This window comes from Amyelois transitella, chromosome 24, assembly GCF_032362555.1.
Source record: "Amyelois transitella isolate CPQ chromosome 24, ilAmyTran1.1, whole genome shotgun sequence".
Lineage (NCBI taxonomy): Eukaryota > Metazoa > Arthropoda > Insecta > Lepidoptera > Pyralidae > Amyelois > Amyelois transitella.
Genome location: NC_083527.1, coordinates 6,609,398 through 6,635,337, shown reverse-complemented (window position 1 = coordinate 6,635,337; position 25,940 = coordinate 6,609,398). Strand labels below are relative to the sequence as shown.

The window sequence follows — 25,940 nt, the reverse complement described above, 5'->3', positions numbered from 1 at the left end:
ATCATTAAGCTTAATAGCTGAATGTGGCCATTCAGTCTTTTCAAGACTGTTGGCTCTGTCTACCCCGCAAGGGATATAGACGTGATTTTATGTGTGTGTGTGAAATTAGTACCGTATCTACCATCTCGCACATCCCGGTGACATCTGCACCGCATGACAGGCTAGTTTACCGGATAGACATTCTGCCAATCCAAATTGCATTGCGGTCTACTATCTCACTTCTAGCTACAAGTAACATAGGTATTATAGGTAAAATTGGTACACAGATGTCGTAAAAGATGACTATGGATAAGGCTTATACACCTGGGATTCTTTTAGAAGACGATGCGCTAGCGACCTGTCACTATTATAAGATTCAAAATTTATAATTCCTCTCATAGGGAAAGTTTTAAGAAAATTTTGATTGTTCGCGCCTCAAATAATATGGTAGTGCTGGAAAATTACAAGAGATGGCTCTTTCAGATAAATAGAATGTTCTTGTACTTCATGACCCTTAATTAACAAGATTAAAGAAAATTCCGATAGATAGCGCTTAGAATAAATTTGTTTACGAAATAGTGTTGGAAAATTCCTGTAGATGGCACTATTTAGTATTTTGCGAGAAAAATTACATACTGTGTGAAACTTCTATGGATTCTAGAAAATCAGTTATTTAGCCCCCTGAATAAAAAGGTGGGTGTTCACTATAAATAAATAATACATACATACATAAAATCACGCCTCTTTCCCGGAGGGGTAGGCAGAGTCTACCTCTTTCCACTTGCCACGTTCTCTGCATACTTCCTTCGCTTCATCCACATTCATAACTCTCTTCATGCAAGCTCGGCGGTTTCGGGTACTTTTGACCTGACCCTTTACAAGGACGTCCTTAATTTGATCAAGATACGTTCATCTAGGTCTTATTGAATAAAAAATAAAACTAAATAAAACTGTCTAAATAATAAGGCAAGTTTCTGTCATACACATTTATATTTCTTATAAACTTTATTGAAATTTAAACGACAGGATAGTACGGAGAGTCCAGTAAAAGGCAGTTGTTGTCCCTGGCGGACATCAGCACGTACCCGTCCTCGCCCCAGGTCTCCCCCCAGGAGTTCCTCACAATCCAATAGGGTTCCCCATCACGGGAACCGTAGCCGACCACCACAACTGCGTGGTTAAGGCGTTGCCCTTCACTGTAAGTTTACATACATACATACATAAAATCACGCTTCTTTCCCGGAGGGGTAGGCAGAGACTACCTCTTTCCACTTGCCACGATCACTGTAAGTTTAATTATTAAAAATCGTTAGTTAGGCTTATAAACTTGGGATTCTTCTTTTAGGCGATGGACTAGCGACCTGTCACTATTTGAATATCAATTCTATCTTAAAGCCAAAAAGCTGAACGTGGCCTGTCAGTTTTTTCAAGACTGTCGGCTCTGTCTACCCCGCAAGGGATATAGACAAATGGATGTGTAACCATGACCGATCCGATACGGGTTAGGTTCCCCTGCAAAGGTTGCGGAGGTAGTCGCTCCGTGTAAAAACCCGACTCACCCAATCCGTGGTCAAGGGCATTCCCATGGGCTTCTTTCCAGAGTGTTGAAGATGCCATTAGGACTAAAGCCATTCCTTACCATGGTCAAGGGCATACCCCGCGCTCCAGAGTTTTGAAGATGCGATCGGAACGGAACTAAAACCAGAAGACAGTAGATTTAGAAAAGAAAACATTTCCTTACCACGACACATCATAAAATACTCCACTGGAATACAGGATCATGACGTCACTGGCGTGGATAGTGACCTCTACCGGGCCGTACGTGTAAACTGCGTACTTAAGGGCATTGACACTGCGTGGGGTAACCAAAGTGTAGCCTTGGATTTGGTGCATAATCGACATGTTTCTTGTGTGACAGTAGCCGTCCTGAAAACGGTAAACATTGTAAGCAGGGATTCAGATTGCATTGCATTGTATTGCATATCCTACTAATATTATAAATGCGAAAGTTTGTGAGTATGGTCAGGATGTCATAATTAATGGCTGACCGGGAAATATGTTTTGTTTTACACTTTTTATAAGCCCTAATCAAGCAAATAAATATTCTATTCGAAAAAAAAGCAAATAATCACGAATCTGTATGGAATTGCATTAGTGCCATCGCGTTACCGCTAGATGGCGCTGATCAAAACACATACAAAGTCGCGTTTACTTGCTCGACGCGTTTGATCGAGTGAAACTCGCAAAACTGCGGTGGTATAACTAAAATGCCGTTATCTGACATCAGGATTTACACCTTTTTTACCAGTAAAATAAGAAAAAAAAATCTCTTTCGATCTGTATATACGACTTTTTGGTACCTTTAAGTCATAAATAGGCGTTCTCATTGATGAAAGGCATCAGTTTAAATTTTTACCGCAGTTTTTGACGTTTTACTTAAAACAAGGATTTGGCAGATAACGGCATTTTAGTTATACCAGGGCAGAATAACCCCTCTCGTCTTCACATCTTCACACCGGTCGTAAGCCAAGTGGTTGTCAGAGAAAAGTTACAGTCCATATATTTCCGTGGAACTTAAATAGTGACAGGTCGCGAGCCCAGCGCGTACAAGAGGAATCCCAAGTTCACAAGCCTATCCCTTAGTGACTTTTACGGCATCCATGGGAAAAATATGGTGCGGTTCTATTCTGAAGTGCCAGAAACCACACGGCACTCATCACTACATAGTATAAAACAAAGTCGCTATTTTAGTCTGTTTGTCTGTATGCTTAAATATTTAAAATTACGCAACGGATTTTGATGCGGTTTTTGTCACAGGTAGAGTGATTCAAGAGGAAGGTTTTTATGTATAATAACATTTATAATTTTGCACCCGTGCGAAGCCGGGGCGGGTCGCTAGTATATATATAAATTAACAGAAAATTAGTCGAAGATTTATGCTAAGTATGGTTGTTGGGTACCTACCTCGTGCAGGTATCCGCCATACTCCGCCTCGGTTGGTATTCCGTGTTCTTTTACATATTTATACGCCTTGTCTACAAATCCGCCATTGCAGCCCATAAGTCCGTATCTGGAATTATACCAGTTCATACATACTTATAAAATATAATTAAGTATACGTTTACAATGCCGTGTGGTTCCTGGCACCAATAAACAAAAAAAGAATAGGACCACTCCATCTCTTTCTCATGAATGTCGTAAAAGGCAACTAAGGGCTTAGTTAATAGGCTTATAAACTTGGGATTATAAGCCTATTAACTAATTTCAGGCGATGGGCTACCAACTTGTAACTTAGTACTACTATTGGGTATTATTCACAATTATTCAAATAGTGACAGGTTGCTAGCCCTAAAAGAGGAATTAGTAAGTTTATTAGCCTAACCCTTAGTCGCCTTTAACGACAATCTTAGGAAATAGATGGAGTGGTCCTATTATTTTTATTATTGGTGCCGGGAACAATACCTACAATACAATACAAATTAGCTTTATTGCCCAAAAAAAAAATACATATGATCACGTCTTTATCCCTTACGGGGTAGACAGAGCCAACAGTCTTGAAAAGACTGATAGGCCAAGTTCAGCTGTTCGGCTTAATGATAGAATTGAGATTCAAATAGTGACGGGTTGCTAGCCCATCGCCCCATTCAGGAGAATCCCAAGTTTATAAGCCTATCCCTTAGTCGCCTTTTACGACATCCATGGGAAACTCTTCTCAAATTCTATAGAAGTATGTAAGCTTAAATGAGACTGACCGCAGTCAAACTGTGAAAATAGTTTTGCGGAATATTGTTTTTAAGTTCATTATGATTATTGAGTAATAAATAAATAAATAAAAAAAGAGATGGAGTGGTCCTATTCTTTTTTGTAATAGTGCCGGGAACCACACGGCACATATATACATATAATGTCACAACCCTGGTAACATACATACATACATACATAAAATCACGCCTCTTTCCCGGAGGGGTAGGCAGAGACTACCTCTTTCCACTTGCCACGATCTCTGCATATCAACCCTGGTAAACTTTATAATATTGACTTACGGCCAAGCGCAGTCCACCATGGACTGTTCGCTCAGGTCTAATTGGACACCTCCGAGTTTCCTGATGACGGCCGCCTCCACCGTCGCAACGGTAGCGAAAGCCCAGCATGACCCACACGCAAGCTGGTCTGTGGAGCAAACCAGATCTATACTAATATTATAAAGCTGAAGAGTTTGTTTGTTTGTTTGAACGAGCTAATCTCACGAACTACTGGTTCGAATTGAAAAATTATTTTTGTGTCGAATAGACCATTTATCGAGGAAGGCTTGAGGCTATATAACATCACGCTGCAACTATTAGGAGCGAAAAAATAATGGAAAATGTGGAAAAATACGGGGAAAATTATTCAGCCTTGTGGGCTTCAATGACGCCCAAAATAACTATTCCACGCGGTCGAAGTCGCGGGCACAGCTAGTTCAGGATAAAATCTCACTCTGGAGAGGAACCCAGGTCATGTCTTTGACCATGGACCCTGGATTGGGCGAGTCAGGTTTTTACACGAAGCGACTCCTATCTGACCTGATCAACCTTTGCAGGTAAACCTAACCCGTATTGGATAGATCATAGTTAGACATCCAGTTGCCTGAATGTGCAGGTTTCTTCGCGTTGTTTTTCCTCGCCGTAAGAGCATCGGTTAGTATTCAAAACTACATAACTTTCTAGATTCAGGATTAAATATTACACGGTAGTTGAATCTGTGAGATGCCCGATTATAATGTGTGATGCGCGTGGAGGCATAGATAGAAATTCCTGTAGTTCTGTACATTAGTTTGAGTGCTAACCGATGCTCTTACAGGTAGGGAAAAACGTCATTAGGACACCTGCACATTCAGGCAACTGGATGTGTAACCGTAAACCAATATGGGTTAGGTTCTCCTGCAAAGGTTGCGGAGTTCATGTAAGGGTCGCTTCGTGTAAAACCTGACTTACCCTATCTAAAATCATGGTCAAAGGTTCCCTTCCCCCCATTAGGATCTCTCTTATTCTCTAAAATATACCAAATTAACAACGTGAAGACGAAGAACGGAATGAACTTACTCTTAATGACTGGTAAATCCCCTTCCATTCTCAAATCATATTCTTCAGGAATTCCCTCCACAAGTCTGTCAATCTCCTCCACATTGTGGGGAAATGGATGAGTTCCAGGATCGTTGACCTTCGAAGGTAAGGCTCCTCTAAGTGCCTTCAACTCCAGTTCAGACCAATCTGCATACTGGTTAAGTTCCAATTTGTACCCCAAGTTCTTTCGGTTGTGAGATGCTACGCGTCTGTAAAGTTGTTAAATATATACAAACATATAATTCTTATTCTAAACGTCTATATTCTTAGCGGAATAGACAGAGCCCACTGTCTTCAAAATACTGAAAGGCCGCGTTAATGGTGGCCGAATTGAGATTTAAATAGTGACAGGTTGCTAGCCCATCGCCTAAAAGAAGAATTTCAAGTTTATAAGCGTATCCTTTAGTCGCTTTTTATAACATCCATGGATAAGAGATGGAGTGGCCCATTTCTTTTTTTATACATATTTGTGCCGGGAACCACACGGCACTTTACATTTATAAGGGAGATATTTTATTAATACTGTTCTAAAGTGCCTTACAAATACTACCACCCAAAAAAGGGTATAAGAACGTACCTCCAATTCGTTTCAAATATATCTTGACGAATCTCGTGTTCGTCGGTGTCATAAGCTTTCTTGTGGTAAACTTTGTACCTGAAAAGTTATTTCATTTTTCTTAATAACATATATTTATATATTTTTGTATTTGTTTACGTATGTCTATTATTAGTTGTGTGAGTGGAGTACACGCCTGTCACCCTTTCCATCATGTCTCCTATCTCGGGTCTGCTGGAAGAGATTTCTCTTGAAATAAGCAGAACCTTTGTAATTTTGTTTCTTGTGTTTATCAGTCTCGATGTTTTCTGTGTACATAAATTAGTAAATAAATAAACATACTGACTATTGGGAATCACAATTCTGAAGGACAGAATGATATTATGTGGGGCGATCACGAAATGCCGTCAGCAAAGCCAAACCTGCGTGTCACGGGAATCAACATACATACATACATATATATGGTCACGTCTATATCCCTTGCGGGGTAGACAGAGCCAACAGTCTTGAAGAGACTGAATGGGCACGTTCATCATGCTGCGCTGGATGTGTGGAGTATCACAGATGGACGCGTGAGGAATTCTGACGGCCTCTATGGCGCAGCGGTAGTGCGCTTGTCTGTGACACCGGAGGTGCTGGGTTCGAATCCCGGTCAGGGCATGATGAGAAACAAACTTTTTCTGATTGGCCTGGGTATTGGATGTTTATCTATATAAGTACCTATTTATTATAAAATATAGCATCATTGAGTTAGTATCCCGTAACACAAGTCTCGAACTTACTTCGAGGCTAACTCAATCTGTGTAATCTGTCAAAAAAAATAACTAAAAAAAATACTCCCATCTCCGCGGAAGCCTTCACGTTCGTGACATAGCAGACAAATGCAGGAGAGCCTTCGCTGGTACGGCCATGTTTTGCGAAAGACGGCAGACTACGTAAGGAACAGACGTCTGACCATGTCTTTACTCATTCAATCATTCACTCATTCGCTCATTCAACTCATTCACTCATTCACTCACTCACTCACTAGCTCACTCGCTCACTCGTAATGTAAGGGTGGTGCGTTAACTGCAAAAGATATAAAATATAAATATGAATAAAAACCTGTTAAATGCAATTTCTACATCCTGAGGAATATAAGGTTTTAAATGCTGTAATCCATCTTCAATCGTATCTTCAGTATGGCGTGTCGCGTTTCATCGCACCTGTCTAAAATACAAGAAAAACTGATGCATTAAAATTAGTATACATACACACATACATAAAATCACGCCTCTTTCCCGGAGGGTTAGGCAGAGACTACCTCTTTCCACTTACCACGATCTCTGCATACTTCCTTCGCTTCATCCACATTCATAACTCTCTTCATGCAAGCTCGGCGGTTGCGGGTACTCTTGACCTGACCCTTGACCAGGACGTCCTTAAAATTAGCAAGGCAAATCAAATTTGTATCAAGAGGTGGATGGACGTTAAAACAACCATTCTTCAAAGCATTATTGACAAGCTTATCACCTTTTTAAAAGTGAGACCTTAATTTCATCTGCCCAAGAGAGTGAATAGAAATTTTGGTACGTGTACACACGTGCCGTGTGGTTCCCAGCACCAGTAGAAAAAAAGAATAGAACCACATCCATCTCTTTCTCATCTCTTGGATGTCGTACCGACAAGCTTGCGTGAAGATAGTTATGAATGTGGATGAAGCGAAAGAAGTCTGCAGGGATCATTTGCAAGTGAAAAAATTAAGAAAAAGGCTTATAAGTTTGGGATTCCTCTTGCAGGCAATGGACTAGCAACCTGTCACTATTTGAATCTCAATTCCATTATAAAGCCATACAGCTGAACGTGACCCTTCACTCTTTTCGAGACTGTTGGCTCTGTATACTCCGCATGGGATATAGACGTGGGTATATGTACGTTGATATAGATAGCGAATTAATACATACCATCTTCTACATAGAGGTTCCTTTTTAGCACGGTCAAGTTGTAAGCGATGAATATATGTTTCAAATGACCCACAGTCATTCCGTTTTGCATATTATACTTCACTGTTTCTAGGCTAAAAATTTATTAAACAAAATTTACAAAATTATTGTTTTGCAGAACTAAAACATAACATAAGTCAAACACACAAAAAAGAAAGGACCACTCCTTCTCTTTCCCATGGACGTCGTAAAAGGCGACTAAGGGATAGACTTATACTCTTGGGATTCTTCATTAAGGCGATGGGCTAGCAACCTGTCACTATTTGGATCTCAATTCTGTCATTAAGCCAAACAGCTGAACGTGACCTATCAGTGTTTTCAAGACTGTTAAGCTCTGTTTACCCCGCAACGGGGTATACGTGATTATATGTATGTATGTAGGTGCTTTAAGGGAGTAATGGAACGTTTGGTCTTACCTGATGGGCACATCGAAGACTCCATGTTTTAGTGTTATAGCAGTTAGTTTTCCCTTTCCCACGGATATCGTAAAAGGCGACTAAGGGAAAGGCTTATGAATATAAGATTTTTTATAAAAGGCGATGGGCTAGCAACCTATCATTTAGACAAACAGCTGAACGTGGCCTTTCAGTGTTTACAAGGCTGGCTCTGTCTACCCCGCAAGGGATATAGACGTGACTATATGTATGTATGTAAGTGCTTCAATAGAGTAATGGAACGTTTGGTCTTACCTGATTGGCACATCGAAGACTCCATGTTTTATTGTTATAGCAGTAAGGTGGAAATTAGTTTGTTTTTTCGTACTCACAGCATTCCATATATTAGTTTCGTTACCGTTATGAGACCCGGTTCCTTATAAAATAACAATTAATTACATATCAAATTAACTATAATTTCTTTTATAACTATGTTCCGTGTGGTTCCCGGCACCTGTGCAAAAAAGAATAGGCCCTCTCCGTCTCTTTCTCATGTATGTCGTAAAAGGCGACTAAGGGATAGGCTTACAAACTTGGTATTCTTTTTTTGGCGATTTGCTAGTAATCTGTCACTATTTGGATCTCAATTCTATCATTAAGCCAAATAGCTGAGCGTGGCCTATCAGTCTTTTCAAGACTGTTGGCTCTGTCTACCCCACAAGGAATATATACGTCACCATATGTATGTATGTGTGACAGATTGTGACAGATTCAAATAGTGACAGGTTGCTAGCCCATCGCTTAAAAAAGAATCCCAAGTTTGTAAGCCTATCCCTTAGTCTCCTTTTATAACATCCATGGGAAAGAGATGGAGTGGTCCTATTCTTTTTTGTATTGGTGCCGGGAACCACATGGCATATTGTTTTTATATAGGTACACAATTTATTTACCAGTTAAAGTCAAATTAAGTCCTTCAGGCAAAATATTATAAGGATTTAAATGACTTGTCCTATAATCACACGAAATGATCACGTCTTCTGAATCATCAGTTTTCGGAAACATCTGCAAGATTTTAATAAAATGTGAGTTAGTTATAAACATTAAACATAAAGTAAAATTTGACTTTTTTTAAATAAAAGTTTATATGTGCCGTGTGGTTCTCGGTACCAACAAATAAAAGAATAGGGTCATTCAATCTCTTTTCCATGGATGTGGTAAAAGGTGACTAAGGAATAGGCTTATAAACTTGGCTTTCTTCTTTTAGGCGGCGGGCGGTCAACCTGTCACTGTGTGAATCTCAATTCTATCATTAAGCCAAAGCTGAACCTGGCCTATCAGTCTTTTCAAGACTATTAGCTCTGTCTACCCCGCAAGGTATACCTATAAACGTCAGTATATGTATGTAATTATGAAACATTTCTCTGATGATCGATCCAACACGGATTAGATGGGGTGTCGCTCCGTATAAAAACCTGACTCACCCAATCCAGGATCCATGGTCAAAGGCATACCCCGGGCTCCTCTCCAGAGAGGTGAGGATACAACCGGGACTAAAGCCAGGAGGAAGAACGAAAAATTTTAAAGACTAAACATATAGGTATATACGGGTCAAATTACACAGATTGAGTTAGCCTCGAAGTAAGTTCGTGACTTGTGTTACGAGATACTAACTCAACGATATTATATTTTGTAATATATGTTTATATAGATAAAGATATCTGGGTCTTGACCCAGGCCAATCAGAAAAAGTTCTTTTCTCATTATGCCCTGGCCGGTATTCGAACCCGGGACCTCCGGTGTCAAAGACAAGCGTACTACCGCTGCGCCACAGAGGCCGTCAATTAATGAAAACAAATTAATGTTAGATATACATACCGTTACAATTTCGTCATCATCAGAACAATAGTATTTCCTTATTGAACCATCGTACAAATCTATACGAGACCTCCGCATTGATTTAACGTACCTACGACAAAACATACATACATATGGTCACGTCTATATCCCTTGCGGGGTAGACAGAGCCAACAGTCTTGAAAAGACTGAATGGCCACGTTCAGCTATTTGGCTTAATGATATAATTGAGATTCAAATAGTGAAAAGTTGCTAACCCATCGCCGAAAAAAGAATATCAAGTTTGTGACCCCATCCCCTAGTCGCCTTTTACGACATCCATGGGAAAGAGATGGAGTGGTCCTATTCTTTTTTTGTATTGGTGCCGGGAACCACACGGCAAACACAAAACATGTCTTAAAAGGCGACTAAGGGATGGGCTTATAAACTTCTTTTGGGCGATGGACTAGCAACCTGTCACTATTGGAATCTCAATTCTATCATTAAGCTAAAGAGCATAGCCGTGGCCTATCAGACTTTGCAAGACTGTTGGCTCTGTCTACCCCGCTTGGGATATAGAAGTGACTATGTACGACGCAAAATAATATAAACTTAAAATTAATTACAAAAACAAATTTTATTACGTACCATGCTATGCGTAGTTTAATGTAACTTTAATGATTTGCTGCCGACAATATAAGTAAAGGCTATTTATACACTTGGGATTCTTATTGTAACCTGTCACTGTTTGAATCTCAATTCTATCCTTAATGTTGGCTCTGTCTACTCCGCAAGGGATATTGACGTGATTTTAAGTATTCAATTAGAACTTACCAAATTTCGAAAGACTCTGTAAATGAATTGAATACGTCGACTATTTCGCCTTTGAAATAATATACAGGTGGCCAATTTGGACCTGAAGTGAGATCTTCAGCACCTAAAAAAAACAAATAAATATTGCAATAATGCATTCCTTTTAAAACATATTAAAACAATCGTTCAGCTGTTCGGCTTAATAATAGAATACATACATACATACATACATATGGTCACGTCTATATCCCTTGCGGGGTAGACAGAGCCAACAGTCTTGAAAAGACTGAATGGCCACATTCAGCTATTTGGCTTAACGATAGAATTGAAATTCAAATAGTGACAGGTTGCTAGCGCCATCGCCCATAAATGAGGAGTCCCAAGTTTATGAGCATATCCCTTGGTCGCCATTTACGACATCCATGAGAAAGAGATGGAGTGGTCCTATTCTTTTTTCTATTGGTGCCGGGAACCACACGGCACAGTTAAGTTACTTACTTGAAATATAAGCTCCATTCGCACCTATTATGGTAACAAAAATCAAAATGAAACAAAACGTAAAATATTCCATGGTGATAAATTTTAAATAAGTACATTGTTTATTTTGGAAAACGCTATAAATAGGTCGTGTTATCAGTTGCCGAATCATTTTCAGTTCATTAGTTAGTTAATTAGATTTCATTTAACATTTCTGCCCTCCAATTTGTTGTTACTTAGTAAATTTTAGAACTAGCCGTTCCCCGCGGCTTTATTTTCATAAGATCCAGTTAATACGTAAGTCTAAGTAGTACCATGCATACATACATATGGTCACGTCTATATCCCTTGTGGGCTAGACAGAGCCAACAGTCTTGAAAAGACTGAATGGCCATGGATGTCGTAAAAGGCGACTAAGGCTTACAAACTTGGGATTCTTTTCTAGGCGATAGACTAGCAACCTGTCACTATTTGAATCTCAATTCTATCATTAAGCCAAACAGCTGAACGTGGGCTGTCAGTGTTTTCAAGAATGTTGGCGCTGTCTACCCCGCAAGAGATATGGACGTGATTATATGTATATAGTATACTTCCAATTTCTATGATTTTTTTATAATACACTAGAGGCCGCCCGCGACTTCTTCCGCATGGAAACCCTATCAATCCCGTTATTCTGGGTCTTGCTACCTACATACCAACTTTCATCGTAATCGGTTCAGTAGTTTTTGCGTTAAAGAGTAGCAAACATCCATACTGACATACTTACAAAGTTTCGCATTTATAATATTAGATACTATATTTTATAATAAATACTTCTTTAGATCAACATCCAAGACCCAATCAGTAAAAGTTCTTTTCTCATTATGCCCTGGCCGGGATTCGAACCCGGGACCTCCGGTGACACAGACAAGCGTACTACCGCTGCGCCACAGAGGCCGTCGTGGTCTACGAGTCTTGTCGACTTTTGTCTCTGTTTACACCGTAAAGAATAAAGATGTGAATGTGTGTGTGCATGTTTTGAATATATTTATTTATTCTTTATTGTAACAATTACAATTTGTGAAGTACCTACAATAGGCGGACTTAATGCTAATGGCATTATCTAACAGTCTACCATTGGGTTAAGCGGAGAACCTTTGTGTGGATGATGATAATGTATTATACATACATACATATGGTCACGTCTATATCCCTTGCGGGGTAGGCAGAGCCAACAGTCTTGAAAAGACTGAATGGCCACGTTCAGCTGTTTGGCTTAACGATGGAATTGAGATGCAACTAGTGACAGGTTGCTAGCCCATCACCTAAAAAGAATCCCAAGTTTGTAAGCCTATCCCTTAGTTGCCTTTTACTACATCCATGGGAAAGAGATGGAGTGGTCCTATTCTTTTTTGTATTGGTGCCGGGAACCACACGGCATAATGTATTATCCTTGTTTCGGACTTTATATCTCTCTCATTACGCGTGTTCCCGGTTGCACCCTCCACAGAAGTGTTTCGGGGCCCAGGGTCCGCCATAAAGAAGACGAATATAATTATTTTGGATAATACCCCTTTCCTATTATGCAGCCCGCGTGCGGATATGATCCGAATGCAGGCTATCCATAACTCACCATTTTATACATACATACATAAAAACACGCCTCTTTCCCGGAGGGGTAGGCAGAGACTACCTCTTTCCACTTGCCACGATCTTTGCATACTTCCTTCGCTTCATCCACATTCATAACAGAACTCTCTTCATGCAAGCTCGGCGGTTTCGGGTACTTTTGACCTGACCCTTTACCAGGACGTCCTTAATTTGATCAAGATACGTTCGTCTAGGTCTTCCCACTCCGACCTTTCCCTCCATTTTATATATGTTTTTCCTAATGTGGGTAGCACCGCGTGCGCAACGCGTATAGGCTGCGAGCGCGCAGCTCTAAATCTTTGTCGTGCAAACGACTTTGTCCGCACGTTGGCGTATATAAAAATCTATCTATTTAGCAAAAACAGAGAAATAAAACCAAACAGATCAATAGCACGTGAAATTTATTAACATTTATATAACTTAGGTATACCTTTATAAATCTAAGGCCTAATTATACAAATCCATATCATCAATGTCTTCATAATCTATATCAATAACCATCATCTGAACTTTGACATCTAAATAATCAGATTTAAGACATTATTTTTTTTCATTTATTGTGGCACAAACAGTCAAAAATACAGATTATAAAAAGACTAAACAATATAGTAGACCAAACAGTACCCATTATGTTTATGGTGAAGTAATTATAAAAGCATGATTTTTAACAAGATGATCTTAATTATCACATCCTAATAGTAATGTTGTAACATCAATTGTATCAATCAATGCATAGTATGTGATATTTAGTCTGTTTCTGAACAAAAACCTTTCAAACCTTACTACAGATTTTAAGGAGGTTTCGACATAATTCTTCTGGTAAAAGTTCCTTTTATACATTGCGAATTTTCTGATTAATTTAAATAGCAGTTACGAAAAAGGCGGCCTTTGCTTTTATGCAATATCTTTCAGGCTACCTTTTAGAATTAGCGTGGGAATAAAAAGGACAGGACTGTTTTATTTATTACTTAGCTTAACAACTTAATTATTTCAACAATAATTGTCGTTTAATTTTAAACAATAACATAATAAGGTTCGTCGAGAATGAAACAATTATTATCTTTGGCATACATTAGGATGTAACCGTCCTCTCCCCACTCCTCGCCCCAGGAGTTCCTCACGATCCAGTACGAGTCTTCGTTTCTGACCCCATAACCCACTATGACCATGCCGTGGTTAGCCATGCCGGTTTCACTGGAGCAAATGCGGTTTTTATTAACATTTATAAAAAAGTGCCGTTTGGTTCCCGGCAATAAAAAAGAAAAAGGACCACTCTATCTCTTTTCCATTAATGTCGTAAAAGGCGACTAAGGGATAGACTAATAAATTTGGTAAGAAGAATACCAAATTTAGGCAAGCTAGCAACCTGTCACTAAATCTCAATTCTATTATTAAGCCAAACAGCTGAAAAGAAACAGCCAAAGGCTCTGTTTACTCCGCAAGAGATATAGACGTGATTATATGTATGTATGTATGTATCTCGTGCCCTTGTACAAAGTTTCTATTTATTCTAATTTTTAATTGTATTTTTTTCCTAGACGTACATAAATATAGAAGTAAATAAAATAAATAAATAAATACAACTAACGATAGATATTGCTCACAAACAAAGACTCGAAGACCATATCAAAAGAAAGACGGCCTCTGTGGCGCAGCGGTAGTGCGCTTGTCTGTGTCACCGGAGGTCCCGGGTTCGAATCCCGGCCAGGGCATGATGAGAAACGAACTTTCTCTGATTGGCCTGGGTCTTGGATGTTTATCTATGTATATAAGTATTTATTATAAAATATAGTATCGTTGAGTTAGTATCTCGCAACACAAGTTTCGAATTTACTTCGAGGCTAACTCAATCTGTGTAATTTGTCCCGTATCCTATACTACTATTATAAAGGCGAAAGTTTGTATGGATGTATGGATGTTTGTTACTCTTTCACGCAAAAACTACTGAACCGATTACCATGAAATTTGGTATGTAGGTAGCTGAAGACCCAGAATAACACATAGGCTACTTTTTATCCCAGAGTTCCCGCGGGATTGATAGGGTTTCCATGCGGACGAAGTCGCGGGCGGCCTCTAGTATACATATATATTCTTCTTACCACTCTTCGTCATAGAAGACGCCGCTGGAATACAGCTTCATGTTGGATGTAGCCATGACGCTGACAGCTACGGGGCCGTACTTGATCAGAGCCAGCTTGACAGAGTCCACGCTGTTGCGGTTCACCTTCCCGAACCCTCGGATCTTGAAGACTGACGTCAGGTTTTGGACGTGGCAGGTTCCCTCCTATAAACAACATACATACATATACATATCATCATGTTCAGCTGTTTGGCTTAACGATAGAATGGAGATTCAAATAGTGACAGGTTGCTAACCCATCGCCTAAAAGAAGAATCCCAAGTATATAAGCCTACCCCTTAGTCGCCTTTTACGACATCCATGGGAGAGAGATGGAGTGGTCCTATTATTTTTTCTATTAGTGCCGGGAACCACACGGCACCCTAGATACAATGTATAATGATTTCCATGTTCTAAGAGTTTCTCGAGTGATGACGGACCACTTTATCTTATTATATCAAATTCTCGTGTCACAATGTTCGTTCCCGTAATCCTCCGAAACGGCTTGAATGATTCTCATGAAATTTTGTGAGCATATTGAGTAGGTCTGAGAATCGGCTAACATCTACCCCTTAGTGATAGAGATTGTTCACACTTAACATTTCTTACATATGGTCACGTCTATATCCCTTGCGGGGTAGACAGAGCCAACAGTCTTGAAAAGACTGAATGGCCACGTTCAGCTATTTGGCTTAATGATAAAATTGAGATTCCAATAGTGACAGGTTGCTAGCCTATCGCCTAAAAAAGAATCCCAAGTTTGTAAGCCTATCCCTTAGTCGCCTTTTACGACATCCATGGGAAAGAGATGGAGTGGTCCTATTCTTTTTTGTATTGGTGCCGGGAACCACACGGCACATTAACATTTCTTTTAACTAGAAATTACTTATAAAATATTTATTATTCATTTATTTAGGCAAAACAACTTTTGCCGGGACAGTTAGTAAATTTTTAATATGAAGATTATGGGGAGAACTATAGACCTTAGGTCCCTCTCGCGAGGGGCCGTCCTACGCTGCGCTTTCCGCGTCTCCACGCGAGGACTTTTTGTAGAAATTCTACTTAATACTTTAATGACTTCGTTTTGTGTCTTTACTGGATCCAGAGCTGAAAAGTGTGTACTTGAGAGCATGCCATTATATACAACATAGGAAGAAATTATCCATCTTTCTGGAATTTGTTCTGATTTTGTAATTTAGTAGGCATCCAACAAAGGTGCTCAGCAAAGACCACTCCAGACACGATACTCCAGAGAAGTGAGGATGTAACCTGGACTAAACGGGAGAGAGAAATGACATGAGGTTGGTGCACTGGACAAAACCAATATCTAAATGTATTTGTGACTTACAGATTCTTTATACTCTCCGTACTCAATGTCTGCTGGTATTCCATGGTCCAGGATATATTTGAACACGTCATTTAGCGTACCACCCATGCATCCATAATTGTTATACCTGAAACCCAAAAACCTGCTAGATTTATTAAGTAAGGGATAACTTTAAAAATTATTTCAACCATTAAAATTTTATTGTAGCTGTGTGGTTCCTGGCACCAAAACGAAAAAGAATAGGACCACTCCATCTCTTTCCCGTGGATGTCGTAAAAGGAGACCAAGGGATAGGCTTACAAAATTGGGATTCTTTTTTTTAGGCGATGGGCTAACAACCTGTCAATATTTGAATTTCAATTCTATCATTAAGCCAAATAGCTGAACGTGGCCTATCAGTCTTAAGACTGTTGGCTCTGTCTACCCCACAAGGAATGTAGACGTGGCCATATGTATGCATATGTATGTATTAAAATTTTATCTCCCAATACCTGCATCTCATCCAAAAATAAGTGATTAGACATTATTTAAGCTTACACGTTGTATCTTAGGCCTCATATTGCTTACCATCAGCCAGATTGAGGTCAAACGCACTTCAATTATAAATAAACAATTTGAGATCAACACATCCCAGGTGGTGGTTGATGTTGGTGTTCACAAGAACCGCATTTGACTGCTCAGCTTAATAAAGGCTAGATTCGAATCATCGAATCTTTATATCAATAAAGACGCATTTGACTGCTCGGTTTAGTAAAAAGGCTAGATTCGATGATATAAAGACGCATTTGACTGCTCGGCTTAGTAAAGGCTAGATGCGGTGATATAAAGACGCATTTGACTGCTCGGCTTTGTAAAGGATTCGATGATAGAAAGACGCATTTGACTGCTCGGCTTAGTAAAGGCTAGATGCGGTGATATAAAGACGCATTTGACTGCTCGGCTTAGTAAAGGATTCGATGATAGAAAGACGCATTTGACTGCTCGGCTTAGTAAAGGCTAGATTCGATGATATAAAGACGCATTTGACTGCTTGGCTTAGTAAGGACTAGTTTCGATGATATAAAGACGCATTTGACTGCTCGGCTTAGCAAAAAGGCTAGATTCGATGATATAAAGACGCATTTGACTGCTCGGCTTAGTAAAGGCTAGATGCGGTGATATAAAGACGCATTTGACTGCTCGGCTTTGTAAAGGATTCGATGATAGAAAGACGCATTTGACTGCTCGGCTTAGTAAAGGCTAGATGCGGTGATATAAATACGCATTTGACTGCTCGGCTTAGTAAAGGCTAGATGCGGTGATATAAAGACGCATTTGACTGCTCGGCTTAGTAAAGGATTCGATGATAGAAAGACGCATTTGACTGCTCGGCTTAGTAAAGGCTAGATTCGATGATATAAAGACGCATTTGACTGCTTGGCTTAGTAAGGACTAGTTTCGATGATATAAAGACGCATTTGACTGCTCGGCTTAGCAAAAGGCTAGATTAGATGATATAAAGACGTAAACAGATGTGGTCTTACCCCCAAGAGCAGTCGACAACAGATTGCTCGCTGAGATCCACACTCCTGCCTCCCAAGCCGTAGGACATGGCTCCTTCAACAGTGGCTGTCGACGTGAACGCCCAACATGAACCGCATTCACCTTGCGCTGTTCAGCAAACAGATATTTAGAGAAACAATTGTGAAATGACGAGTCTCAATAGAACTATCTAAACCTACAATATTGGTGAATGTGGATCATACAAAAAGAAACACGTAAAAATGACGTGAAGAGGGAAGAAGGGCGTTAACATACATACATATAATCACGTCTATATCCCTTGCGGGGTAAACAGAGCCTACAGTCTTGAAAGTACTGATAGGCCACGTTCAGCTGTTTGGCTTAATGAAAATTGAGATTCAAATAGTGACAGGTTGCTAGACCAACGCCTAAAAGAAGAATCCAAAGTTTATAATCCTATCCCTTAGTCGCCTTTTACGACATCCATGGGAACGAGCTGGAGTGGTCCTGTTCTTTTTTTTATTGTTGCCGGGAACCACACGGCATAATAAATATAAAGTAGCAGCTCAATAACATCAAATTATGGCAATCACCTTTTATAGGTCTCAAAGCGCCTTTCAGCCTGAGATCGAACTCATCTGGCAACTCATCTGCGAACCGATCCACTTCCTCCAGACTATGGAAAGTGTGAGTGCCCTTGCTGTGAGGGTCCGAAGGTCTAGTTCCAGTCAAGAATCTCAACTCATCGTCAGTACGATCTGCAAACTTGTTTATTGCTAGTTTATACCTCAGGTTTTGGCGATTGTGATCTTGAACTAATCTGTGAAGTAAATAAATATACGGGACAAATTACACAGATTGAGTTAGCCTCGAAGTAAGTACGAGACTTGTGTTACGAGATACCAACTCAACGATACTATATTTTATAATAAATACTTAGAAATATAGATAAACATTCAAGACCCAGGCCAATCAGAAAAAGTTATTTTATGATCATGCCCTGGCCGGGATTCGAAGTAAAAGGTCGACTTGGAATTCTTATTTTAGGCGATGAGGTGGCAACCTATATTTTTTTTTAACTAATTAAATACTTAGTGAGCGCGTCCCTAACAACATCTTTTTTCAATATAATTGTTATTCATGTGCCGTGTGGCTCCCGGCACCAATACAAAAAAGAATAGGACCACTCCATCTCTTTCCCATGGATGTCGTAAAAGGCGACTAAGGGATAGGCTTACAAACTTGGGATTCTTTTTTAGGCGATGGGCTAGCAACCTGTCACTAGCAGAATTTCAATTCTATCGTTAAGCCAAATAGCTGAACGTGGCCATTCAGTCTTTTCAAGACTGTTGGCTCTGTCTACCCCGCAAGGGATATAGACGTGACCATATGTATGTATGTATGTATGTTGTTATTCATCTTGAACAAACTTTCGTACATTTTAGTTCAGTTCATTTTCAGTTGGTATCTCGTAACACAAGTTTCGAACTTACTTCGAGGCCAACTCAATCTGTTTAATTTGCCAAAAGAAACTTCCATACTAGTCTGGTAACATAGAAAACATAGTTTATGCCCGTTGCTTCACTTTCTGCGTAGATTGTAAAAGTCAGTTAATATAAACATACATACCTACATATAATCACATCTAGATGCAGGGTAGATAGAGCCAATAGTCTTGAAAAGACGGAAAGGCCACGTACAGCTGTTTGGTATAATGGTAAAGCTTTCTTACCTCCAGTTTTTGTGAAATATAATCTTCCTTAACTCACTCTCCCCATTTTTGTACACTTTATTATGTTTTATTTTGTACCTAAAACAAATATAATGCTTAAAATTATGGTTCTCATTATAATGAGAATCATAATTTTTAGTTTGGTTAGTTTTTGCTCCCAATTGTTTCCATGGCGTGAAAATTAAAAAAAATACCATAGACATACATACATACGTAAAATCACGCCTCTTTCCCGGAGGGGTAGGCAGAGACTATATATTTTCACTTGCCACGATCTCTGCACACTTCCTTCGCGGCATCCACACTCATAACTCTCTTCATAAAAGCTAAGCGGTTTCGGGTACTCTTGAGCTGACCCATTGCCAAGACGTCCTTAATTTGTTCAAGATACGTTCAATAGAGTTTTAAATTAATTAATATATTATTCAAGACTTACGCATCAAAAGCAACATCCAAGTCTGACATCGAAGATGGATGCAGAAAGTCCATATTTACAGTTTTACCAAAGTCTACTACTTCGCAGTTATATTCTGTAAAAAACAAATGTAGAAAATACTTTGCAGCGAAGCTTGCATGCTCATCAGATAGCGAGGAAATAATATAATGTGCACCAGCAGCTTCCCTTCCTATGCAAATTGTTAAAGTCAATCAATATATAGGATACTAGAGGCCGCCCGCGGGAACTATGGGATAAAAAGTAGCCTATATGTTATTCTGGGTCTTCAGCTACCTACATACCAAATTTCATCGTAATTGCGTCAGTAGTTTTTGCGTGAAAGAGTAACAAACATCCATACTGACATCCTGACATACACACAAACTTTCGCATTTATAATATTAGTAGGATTTTTTGTAGGCGATGGGTTAGCAACCAGTCATTATCTCAATTCCATCATTGAAACATACAGCTGAAAGTGTCTTCCAGTTCCAGTCTTTTTGAGATTGTGGAATCTGTGTACTCCATAAGGGAGAAACGATGATTATATTATGATGTGTGTATGTTGAAGTGAAAATTATTTAATAACCTAGTCAAGCTAGCTATTAAAAAAAATAGAGGTAGCTAGACTACTATACTTGACATACTAACTTACCTTCGCTGATCTGCAAATCATCATAACAAACTGACGGCTTAAAGTCATAATATTCAGTGATAGTGTGATCCAGCAATCTTCCTGCTTCTAAATCGTACTTCTTTTGTTCAAATCTGTAAAAGAATTACTGATTTAATTCTATTGCCAAGATCACTACATAGTATAAAACAAAGTCGCTATTTTAGTCTGTTTGTCTGTATGCTTAAATCTTTAAAATTACGCAACGGATTTTGATGCGGTTTTTTGTAACAGGTAGAGTGATTCAAGAGGAAGGTTTTTATGTATAATAACAGTTATAATTTTGCACCCGTGCGAAGCCGGGGCGGGTCGCTAGTATTACAATAAAGGTTAAGTGGCGACATCACACACGCCATCAGCCAATCGCAGCGAAGAAGGTGCCGCGCTCAGCCAATGGCAGTGAAGAGTCTAAATCGCGCTATCTATGTATTGGAGCATAAATACTACATGGTCTGTCGCACGGTTCCCTGGCGGACGAGCTTTCTCAAACTATCCCGCTACAGTTTTTAATGTAATAAATTACTAAGGAATAAGTTTATTAACTTGAAATTCTTCTTTTAGGCGATGGGCTAGCAAACTGTCACTATTTGAATCTCAGTTCTATCTTAAAGCTGAACGTGGCCTATCAGTCTTTTTAAGACTGTTGGCTCTGTCTTCCCCGCAAGGGATATAGACGTGATTATATGTATGTATGTTTTCTAAAGCTCATACATAAAGTGAACTTACGAGATAGGCACATCGACCCCGTACTCTGTGCGGTACACAAGAAGAGTGTCCTCCAGACGATACTCCCCCTCCTCTTCTATCTCCCTCTTCCACTCGTTGACAACTCTCCCGTTGAAGTCGTAGGAGTCTTAAACAAGAATTGTACCTTATTTTGTTTGAGTTATACATACATACATACATACATAAAATCACGCCTCTTTCCCGGAGGTGTTAGGCAGAGACTACCTCTTTCCACTTGCCACGATCTCTGCATACTTCCTTCGCTTCATCTACATTCATAACTCTCTTCATGCAAGCTCGGCGGTTTCGGGTACTTTTGACCTGACCCTTTACCAGGACTATGTAATTAATTAAGTTAGTAATATTTGAGTTACCGTGCAATAAAAATTAAAAATATAACAAACAAAAAACAAATGTATTTTGACGTGTGAATGATGAAGTTGGCACGCGCGAAGCCGTTATATCGTGCGAAAAATTATCCCATTCCCTTTTCACGTCAGAATGGCGAATAGCGAGTACCTATACCTAGTGTTTTTCGCGATAAAAACGGCGCTGCGTTTCTTTCCCATGGATGTCGTAAAAGGCGACTAAGGGATAGGCTTATAAACATGGGATTGTTTTTAGGCGATGGGTTAGCAACCTATCACTATTTGAATCTCAATTCTATCATTAAGCCAAATAGCTGAAGGTGGACTGTCAGTCTTTTCAAGTCTGTTCGCTCTGTCTACCCCGCAAGGTATATAGATGTGACTATATGTATGAACAGGCACACATAGATTATAAAAAATGTGAAAAAATTTTTGGCATGTCTGTCCTGGCGGGATTGGGTTTATCAATCAAATCAATCAATCAAAATAATTTATATCAGGTTATGTCACACAGAGGCCGTTTGTTGTTGTAGGATACAGGAAATCAATATCCAGGTAATAAGGGGGTCTACCCAACACGGAAAAACATGGCAAGGAGTCTTAGACACAAAAAAGTTTAGGGAATTTTGTCCTAAACGTTAACTTACCTGTATTGTTCATGGAGTCCGTGTCAGGCAAGAAGTCCATCTGTTCCTCGTACGATCGCTCGAACATGCATCTTACCACGTTTTCTAAGTCTTCCGTTGTCACTGTTAGTATCTGAAACAAACGAAACAAGACAATTTGTTTTTTTATCATACACACATACGTACATACATATAATCACGTCTTTAGCCCTTGCGGGGTAGACAGAGCCTGTGTCATATTAGTGTCAATGTCATTGTCAAGAGAGATAGACTAACAGTTTTGTAACGGCCATAGAAGACAATAAATCAGTTTGGCATTGCGTCATCATGCAAGCGAAGCTCGAATGTGTTTTATTTATTATAAATATCCTAAATAATCACAAATTCCTATATGAAACAGAGCCAACAGTCTTGAAAAGACTTGATAGGCCACGTTCAGCTGCTTGGCTTAGTGATGGAATTGAGATTCAAATAATAAGAGGTTGCTAGCCTATCCCTTAATCGCCTTTTACGACATCCATGGGAAAGAGATGGTGAAAGAAAAATTCGAGAATTATGCTCAAAACTGTCAGTCACTCTCATGATATGTATTGTATACGTTTAAATTGCGGAAGGCGAGGCAGAGACTACATCTTTCATCTTAAGTTCGTCGCTTTAAGTTACTTTTGACTTGACTTTTCTGCAAGACGTGAGGAGAGGAAGAAGGGTGACTTACACGATAAACGCCTCCCGTTTCTTCCTCGGAATCAGCGACGTAATACTTGTCTATTTCCCCACCATAAAGTTCATACCGAGAGCGATTGTATTCCGCACTATACCTGTACCACAAAAGGAATGAACTTATTTATTTATTTAAACTTTATTTAAAATGGTTGACTGGGTAGATAATGCTTCCAGCATTAAGTCCGGCATTTGTGCTATACATTTGTATTTTGTGCAATGAAGTTTAAATAAATAAATAAACTTTATGCACGTAAAATGTACAACAGGTGGACTTTATGCCACAAGGCATTCTCTGCCAGTCGCACCTTTAGACCTAACTGAAATGGATGTGACTGAGTGCCGTGTGGTTCCCGGCACCAATATAAACAAGAATAGGAACACTCCGTCTCATTTCCCGTGAATGTCGTAAGAGGCGACTAAGGGATATGCTTTTAAACTTGGAATTCTTATTTTAGGCGATGGGCTAGTAACCCGTCACTATTTGAATCTCAATTCTATCATTAAGCCAAATAGCTGAACGTGGCCTATCAGTATTTTTAAGACTGTTGGCTCTGTCTAACCTGCAAGAGATATAGACGTGATTATATGTATGTATTGTATTGTATACTTACCACATCCTATAGGGATGAACAATGCCCGTATGAGTATCAATTGTTTGTCCTCTAAAATAGTATTCACTGGGCCAGATGATGTCAGGAGCTGTCTCATCGTAATCACCTGTTTACAACAAAATACAAACATATAGTAACGTCTATATCCATTACGGGGTTAACAGAGCCAAGTTTTGAAAATACTTAAATGCCACGTCAAGCTGATTGGCTTAAATTAATGGAATTAAAATTGTTATAGTGACAGGTTGCTAGCCCATCGCTTACAAGAAGAATTCCAAATTTGTTAGCCTATCCCTCAATCGTCTTTAACGATATCCATGGCAAGATATGGAGTCCGATTCTAAAGTACCTATGGCATCAATAAAATAATTTGTTTTTAAACTTACGCGTTGCAACTATTTACATATAAAATTAAATACTACAGGTATTAAACGCGCATTTAACGTAGGTACCTTTATTTTACCTCGGACGTTTCGAATCATGATCAAATAGCTGAACGTGGCCTATCAGTCTTTACAAGACTGTTGGCTCTGTATACCCCGCAAGGGATATAGACGTGATTATATGTATGTATGCATGTATATATCAGCTAGTTTACAGTCGCTCGGTGACCACGGATCATTGTAGCATGATTCGAAACGTCCGAGATTAAATAAAGGTACGTTACATGCGCGTTAAACACCTGTTATTATGATAAAAAATTTTTTTTTTCAAATACTACGATGGTCGAGTGGTATGAAGAGAGTTATGAATGTGGATGAAGCGAAGGAAGTATGTATGCAGAGATCGTGGCAAGTGGAAAGAGGTAGTCTCTGCCTACCCCTCCGGGAAAGAGGCGTGATTTTATGTATGTATGTACTACGATGGTCTAGTTAGGATTACCTAGTAGGTACACAGCTGGTCTATAAATAATCTTTACCAATATTATAAAGCTGAAGAGTTTGTTTGTTTGAACGCGCTAATCTCAGGAACTTCTGGTTCGAATTGAAAAAATATTTTTATGTTGAATAGACCATTTATCGAGGAAGGCTATAAAACATCACGCTGCATCTTTTAGGAGCGAAGAAATAATGGAAAATGTAAAAAAACGGGGAAAATTATTCATCCATGAGAGCTTCAATGATGCCCAAAATAACTATTCCGCGCGGACGAAGTCGCGGGCACAGCTAGTATGTTATTAAAACATGCTAAAATCGGCCTATTTGTCTGCTAAGTATATGAAACGTAGTATACTAAAAAAATACTTACCTATTATAACATATGTACATGAAAAGTTGAAAAGCAATAAATTTAATATCAAACAATTCCAAGTAAAACCCATTTTGCGCGCAATTTCCCGCGCAAATGTCGGAACAGGGATGTTATCAATATTTATAGGGAATCAATTAGGCTATCCGCACACGAAGCTGTTGTGAATATTTTACTTACTTACTTAAATGAACAAATCAAATGTTATGAGTGAACGCCAAGTTGAGAGACAAATCATTTATAAGATGCTACCTACAATTTCTTGCCTCATTGCCTTGCCAAATAAATAATTCTTGTGATCCGCACACTCGTGTAACAAAATTCTTTACATATTAAATTAACTTTTACTAATCCAAACTTATTTTATCAATGCAGTTAGTTTATTTGTTTGTTTGTTGTCTCTACACGCGTTATCTTCTGAACCAAACTTGTTGGAATTTTGCGTAGGTATATATGTATATGTAATTATAAGAGTCTGGAGAAGGACATGGATACTTTTCCGCCCGGTAAAAACTATACTTTTAAGACTGTTGGCTCTGTCTACCCGGCAAGGGATAAAGACGTGATTATATGTATGTATGGTTGTAAAAACTAGGAAATTATTGTAAAAAAATATGTACATACAATACATACGTAAAATCACGACGCCAATTACCCGAAAAAGTAGACAGATACCTACTACATCTTTCCATTTGCCACGATCTGTGCATAGTTACTTATTTCGCTTCATCCACATTCATAACTCAAATGAGTGCTCGTTAATTGCAAATACTCTTGACCTGACCTTTCGCCAGGATTATCCTGATTTATTATTAAAGTTCATCTAGACCTTCCAGAACATATAGTTTGTAAATACCCTTATGTTTTAGGAAAACTAATAAGCCGGACTTAGTCACTCTATAACAAGTTAATCTCATTAAATCCATTAATTTTAAACGTCCTTTTATCAATATTCACTCATTATTTTTTAATTTAACTACGTATTTAACCATTAACATAAATTTTAACTGCCTGCGCGGTTAAATGGCCTTGAAACTGGGAGGTCGCGGGCACGTCAATATTTTTAAGGTTGAAGGCTTGAATAAATTAATAATCAAAAGAAT

General features: G+C 39.0%; 2 protein-coding genes and 1 long non-coding RNA gene across 3 annotated transcripts; all 3 read right to left on the bottom strand.

Moving 5' to 3' along the window:
- Positions 1-994: 994 nt before the first annotated feature.
- Positions 995-7,659, bottom strand: LOC106137576 (procathepsin L). Its single transcript, XM_060951419.1, has 8 exons — positions 7,581-7,659; positions 6,742-6,835; positions 5,659-5,736; positions 5,061-5,290; positions 4,023-4,149; positions 2,944-3,049; positions 1,721-1,905; positions 995-1,175 (listed from the first exon to the last, which is right to left on the bottom strand). Exons 1-8 carry the CDS (start codon positions 7,657-7,659, stop codon positions 995-997), a joined length of 1,080 nt encoding a protein of 359 aa, XP_060807402.1.
- A 649-nt stretch (positions 7,660-8,308) lies between these two features.
- Positions 8,309-9,936, bottom strand: LOC132903279 (uncharacterized). The gene is made up of 3 exons (XR_009657364.1): positions 9,869-9,936; positions 8,944-9,055; positions 8,309-8,429 (listed from the first exon to the last, which is right to left on the bottom strand). It is a non-coding gene; the product is annotated as an uncharacterized LOC132903279 (long non-coding RNA).
- Positions 9,937-13,145: 3,209 nt separating this feature from the next.
- On the bottom strand, positions 13,146-24,919 carry LOC106137569 (cathepsin L-like proteinase). The gene is made up of 13 exons (XM_060951292.1): positions 24,838-24,919; positions 23,590-23,695; positions 22,971-23,073; positions 22,277-22,388; positions 21,262-21,388; positions 20,518-20,630; positions 19,863-19,956; positions 19,427-19,504; positions 18,288-18,514; positions 17,715-17,841; positions 16,213-16,318; positions 14,845-15,029; positions 13,146-13,939 (listed from the first exon to the last, which is right to left on the bottom strand). Exons 1-13 carry the CDS (start codon positions 24,908-24,910, stop codon positions 13,759-13,761), a joined length of 1,632 nt encoding a protein of 543 aa, XP_060807275.1. The 5' UTR covers positions 24,911-24,919; the 3' UTR covers positions 13,146-13,758.
- Positions 24,920-25,940: the final 1,021 nt, after the last annotated feature.